The sequence below is a fragment of the Salvelinus sp. IW2-2015 genome, unplaced genomic scaffold, assembly GCF_002910315.2.
Source record: "Salvelinus sp. IW2-2015 unplaced genomic scaffold, ASM291031v2 Un_scaffold1264, whole genome shotgun sequence".
NCBI lineage: Eukaryota > Metazoa > Chordata > Actinopteri > Salmoniformes > Salmonidae > Salvelinus > Salvelinus sp. IW2-2015.
This window is the reverse complement of record NW_019942806.1, coordinates 133,116-139,115: the sequence shown is the minus strand read 5'-3', so window position 1 is coordinate 139,115 and position 6,000 is coordinate 133,116. Positions and strand designations below refer to the sequence as shown.

The 6,000-nt window shown below is 37.8% G+C and overlaps 1 protein-coding gene across 1 annotated transcript in view; it reads left to right on the top strand.

Annotated features, from left to right (window-relative positions):
- Positions 1 to 6,000, top strand: part of LOC112070223 (solute carrier family 22 member 16-like) — a 35,786-nt gene that overhangs the window by 23,560 nt on the left and 6,226 nt on the right. Inside the window, exon 6 of the mRNA XM_024137644.2 lies at positions 5,570 to 5,679. Within this exon, the coding sequence (XP_023993412.1) occupies positions 5,570 to 5,679 (110 nt within the window). The remainder of the gene's footprint in view (positions 1 to 5,569; positions 5,680 to 6,000) is intronic.

Sequence of the window (6,000 nt, the reverse complement as noted above, 5' to 3'; positions counted from 1 at the left end):
GCTAGTAGTCATGTACTAATCTAACAGTACATATAATACCCACTGCTAGTAGTCATGTATATATAACAGTACATATAATACCCACTGCTAGTAGTCATGTATAATATAACAGTACATATAATACCCACTGCTAGTAGTCATGTACTAATCTAACAGTACATATAATACCCACTGCTAGTAGTCATGTAACTAATCTAACAGTACATATAATACCCACTGCTAGTAGTCATGTATTAATATACACAGTACATATAATACCCACTGCTAGTAGTCATGTATAATCTAACAGTACATATAATACCCACTGCTAGTAGTCATGTACTAATATAACAGTAAATATAATACCACTGCTAGTAGTCATGTACTAATCTAACAGTAATATATAACCCACTGCTAGTAGTCATGTACTAATCTAACAGTACATAAATACCCACTGCTAGTAGTCATGTACTAATCTAACAGTTACATAGAATACCCACTGCTAGTAGTCATGTACAATATACATAAAATATAATACCCACTGCTAGTAGTCATGTATTAATATAACAGTAATATAATACCCACTGCTAGTAGTCATGTATTAATATAACAGTATATATATACCACTGCTAGTAGTCATGTATTAATAACAGTAATAAAATACCCACTGCTAGTAGTCATTACATATCTAACAGTACATATAATACCACTGCTATAGTCATGTATAATTATAACAGTACATATAATACCCACTGCTAGTAGTCATGTACTAATCTAACAGTACATATAATACCCACTGCTAGTAGTCATGTATTAATATAACAGTAATATAATACCCACTGCTAGTAGTCATGTATTATATAACATATAATACCCACTGCTAGTAGTCATGTACTAATCTAACATAAATATAATACCCACTGCTAGTAGTCATGTATTAATTAACAGTACATATATACCCACTGCTAGTAGTCATGTATTAATATAACAGTACATATAATACCCACTGCTAGTAGTCATGTATTAATATAACAGTACATATAATACCCACTGCTAGTAGTCATGTACTAATAAACAGTACATATAATACCCACTGCTAGTAGTCATGTGATTAAATAACAGTACATATAATACCCACTGCTATAGTCATGTATAATCTAACAGTACATATAATACCCACTGCTAGTAGTCATGTACTAATATAACAGTAAAATTAATACCCACTGCTAGTAGTCATGTATTAATATAACAGTACATATTATAACCCACTGCTAGTAGTCATGTCTAATATAACAGTACATATAATACCCACTGCTAGTAGTCATGTACTAAATCTAACAGTACATATAATACCCACTGCTAGTAGTCAGTATTAATATAACAGTACATATAATACCCACTGCTAGTAGTCATGTACTAATCTAACAGTACATATAATACCCACTCTAGTAGTCATGTACTAATCTAACAGTACATATAATACCCACTGCTAGTAGTCATGATTAATATAACAGTACATATAATACCCACTGCTAGTAGTCATGTACTAATCTAACAGTACATATAATACCCACTGCTAGTAGTCATGTATTAAATAACAGTACATATAATACCCACTGCTAGTAGTCATGTACTAATCTAACATACATATAATACCCACTGCTAGTAGTCATGTATTAATATAACAGTACATATAATACCCACTGCTAGTAGTCATGTACTAATCTAACAGTACATATAATACCCACTGCTAGTAGTCATGTATTAATCTAACAGTACATATAATACCCACTGCTAGTAGTCATGTACTAATCTAACAGTACATATAATACCCACTGCTAGTAGTCATGTATTAATCTAACAGTACATATAATACCCACTGCTAGTAGTCATGTACTAATCTAACAGTACATATAATACCCACTGCTAGTAGTCATGTACTAATATAACAGTACATATAATACCCACTGCTAGTAGTCATGTATAATCTAACAGTACATAAATACCCATGCTAGTAGTCATGTATCTAATTAACAGTAACATATAATACCCACTGCTAGTAGTCATGTACTAATCTAACAGTACATATAATACCACTGCTAGTAGTCATGTACTAATCTAACAGTACATATAATACCCACTGCTAGTAGTCATGTACTAATCTAACAGTACATATAATACCCACTGCTAGTAGTCATGTACTAATCTAACAGTACATATAATACCCACTGCTAGTAGTCATGTACTAATCTAACAGTACATATAATACCCACTGCTAGTAGTCATGTATTAATATAACAGTAAATATAATACCCACTGCTGTAGTCATGTATTAAATTAACAGTAAATATAATACCCACTCTAGAGTCATGTATTAATATAACAGTACATATAATACCCACTGCTAGTAGTCATGTACTAATCTAACAGTAAATATAATACCCACTGCTAGTAGTCATGTATTAATATAACAGTACATATAATACCCACTGCTAGTAGTCATGTATTAATATAACAGACATATAATACCCACTGCTAGTAGTCATGTATTAATATAACATAATATAATACCCACTGCTAGTAGTCATGTACTAATCTAACAGTAATATAATACCCACTGCTAGTAGTCATGTATATTATAACAGTAAATATAATACCCACTGCTAGTAGTCATGTATTAATATAACAGTACATATAATACCCACTGCTAGTAGTCATGTATTAATATAACAGTACATATAATACCCACTGCTAGTAGTCATGTACTAATAAACAGTACATATAATACCCACTGCTAGTAGTCATGTATTAATATAACAGTACATATAATACCCACTGCTAGTAGTCATGTATTAATCTAACAGTACATATAATAACCACTGCTAGTAGTCATGTACTAATATAACAGTAAATGTAATACCCACTGCTAGTAGTCATGTACTAATCTAACAGTACATTTGTATTTGCAGCCTGTTACCCTATGCACTCACAAAGGCCGATGCGCATTTCGCACGCATTGTATCTTAAAGCCATATCAAATATCTCGGCTGCAAAATAGTTGCTTTTGAGCTCATTATTAAGAGATGACAAATAAAAAAATATATTAACGGAAAGCTGAGAACAACAGTAGGTGTTTCCAAGCAATGTATTTCCCACAAATAGATTTTTAAATGTTATACAATCAGAAGCCTTTTTTCTCTCTCCTCAGCAGAACAGGCCCCAATGAAACAGGCCCAGAGGCTGGGCAGACACTTTCATTAGAGGAATCATGAGGATAATGTACTTTACTGATTTTAGCCAGCCAAAAAATGTGACATTTTGAAACTTTTGAGTGGGAAGACCATGTAACGAATGTTCAGCTCGCATGTGAACAATTCCACATTTAACTTGTATTAACCTGTTATTATCCTACCTGAGTGGATATACAGTTGAAGTCGGAAGTTTACATACACTTAGCTTGGAGTCAGTAAAACTCGTTTTTCAACCACTCCACTAATTTCTTGTTAACAAATTATAGTTTTGGCAAGTCGGTTAGGACATCTACTTTGTGCATGACACAAGTAATTTTTCCAACAATTGTTTACAGACAAATTATTTCACTTATAATTCACTGTATCACAATTCCAGTGGGTCAGAAGTTTACATACACTAAGTTGACTGTGCCTTTAAACAGCTTGGAAAATTCCAGAAAATGATGTCATGGCTTTAGAAGCTTCTGATAGGCACTTTTTGTATTATTATAAAAAATAAAAAAAATTACCCCCTTTTCTCCCCAATTTTCGTGGTATCCAATTGCTAGTAATTACTATCTTGTCTCATCGCTACAACTCCCGTACGGGCTCGGGAGAGATGAAGGTCGAAAGCCATGCGTCCTCCGAAACACAACCCAACCAAGCCGCACTGCTTCTTAACACAGGTCGCCTCCAACCCGGAAGCCAGCCGCACCAATGTGTCAGAGGAAACACTGTGCACCCGGCTCCCTTGGTTAGCGCGCACTGCGCCCGGCCCGTCACAGGAGTCGCTGGTGTGCGATGAGACAAGGATATCCCTACCGGCCAAACCGGCCAAACCCTCCCTAACCCGGACGACGCTAGGCCAATTGTGCGTGACCTCCCGGTCACGGCCGGCTGCGACAGATCCTGGGCGCGAACCCAGAGTCTCTGGTGGCGCAGCTAGCGCTGCGATGCAGTGCCCTAGACCACTGCGCCACCCGGGAGGCCCTCTGATAGGCTAATTGATTGGAGGTGTACCTGTGGATGGATTTCAAGGCCTACCTTCAAACTCAGTGCCTCTTTGCTTGACATCATGGGAAAATCTAAATAAATTAGCCAAGACCTCAGAAAAAAAATTGTAGACCTCCACAAGTCTGGTTCATCCTTGGGAGCAATTTCCAAACGCCTGAAGGTACCACGTTCATCTGTACAAACAATAGTACGCAAGTATAAACACCATGGGACCACGCAGCCGTCATATCGCTCAGGAAGGAGACGCGTCCTAGAGATGAATGTACTTTGGTGCGAAAGGTGCAAATCAATCCCAGAACATCAACAAAGGACCTTGTGAAGATGCTGGAGGAAACAGGTACAAAAGTATCTATATCCACAGTAAAACGAGTCCTGTATTGACATAACCTGAAAGGCCACTCAGCAAGGAAGAAGCCACTGCACAAAAACCGCCATAAAAAAGCCAGACTACGGTTTGCGACTGCAAATTTGTGGGCAGAACTGAAAAAGTGTGTGCAAGCATGGAGGCCTACACACCTGACTCAGTTACACCAGCTCTGTCAGGAGGAATGTGCCAAAATTCACCCAACTTATTGTGGGAAGCTTGTGGAAGGCTACCTGAAACGTTTGACCCAAGTTAAACAATTTAAAGGCAATACTACCAAATACTAATTGAGTGTATGTACACTTCTGACCCACTGGGAATTTGATGAAAGAAATAAAAGCTGAAATAAATAATTCTCTCTACTATTATTCTGACATTTCACATTTTTTAAATACAGCGGTGATCATAACTGACCTAAGACAGGGACCTAAGACAGGGAACTCAGAAAAACTGAGTTTAAATGTATTTGGCTAAGGTGTATGTAAACTTCCGACTTCAACTGTATATTGATATAGTGGATATATTGCGATGATACTCTTTCAGTGCATGAGCAGATAGCTCAGCCAGGGAGGGATGCCAAAGACCGAGAGGAGTGAGGAGGAGACGGAGAGGAGAGAAAGAGGGGAGGGGTGGTGGGAACAAACTGAATTTCCTCCTTCACTGGGAGAAAAGCAAACCTTTTTTTAAAGATCACACTACTATTTCTCAGTTTAAAGATCATAGCTTATTTCCTCAGGTTGAAATGATGTATTCCAGCTCTAACTAGTTGTTGACTGATTCAGGGCTAAGGTGATCCGTTAGTGTCTGTGATGTGATTGGCTGAGTAATCAGGAAACAGATGTTTGGAATTGTTTACAGTCTTATTAATTGCTCTCTTCTCGCTCTCTATTGCTCACTCTCTGTCTATCTTCCTCCCCTCTCTTTCTCTGGTACTTCCTGTCTCCCCTCCACCTCCTTTGTTCTCCTTCTTTTTGTTCTTCAGGACATCGAGGTGTTAGCCATCTTCCTCAGTATGACAGGGAAGTTTGCTATTGCCATCGCCTTTGGCCTCATCTACTTGTACACCTGTGAGCTCTACCCAACCATCATCAGGTACAGTAAACACTGTGAGCTCCACCCAACCATCATCAGGTACAGACAGGACACACTGTGAGCTCTATCCAACCATCATCAGGTACAGACAGGACACACTGTGAGCTCTATCCAACCATCATCATGGTACAGACAGAAACACTGTGAGCTCTATCCAAACCATCATCAGGTACAGACAGAACACACTGTGAGCTCTACCCAACCATCATCAGGTACAGACAGGACACATGTGAGCTCTATCCACCATCATCAGGTACAGACAGGACACACTGTGAGCTCTATCCAACCATCATCAGTTACAGACAGGAACACATGTGAGCT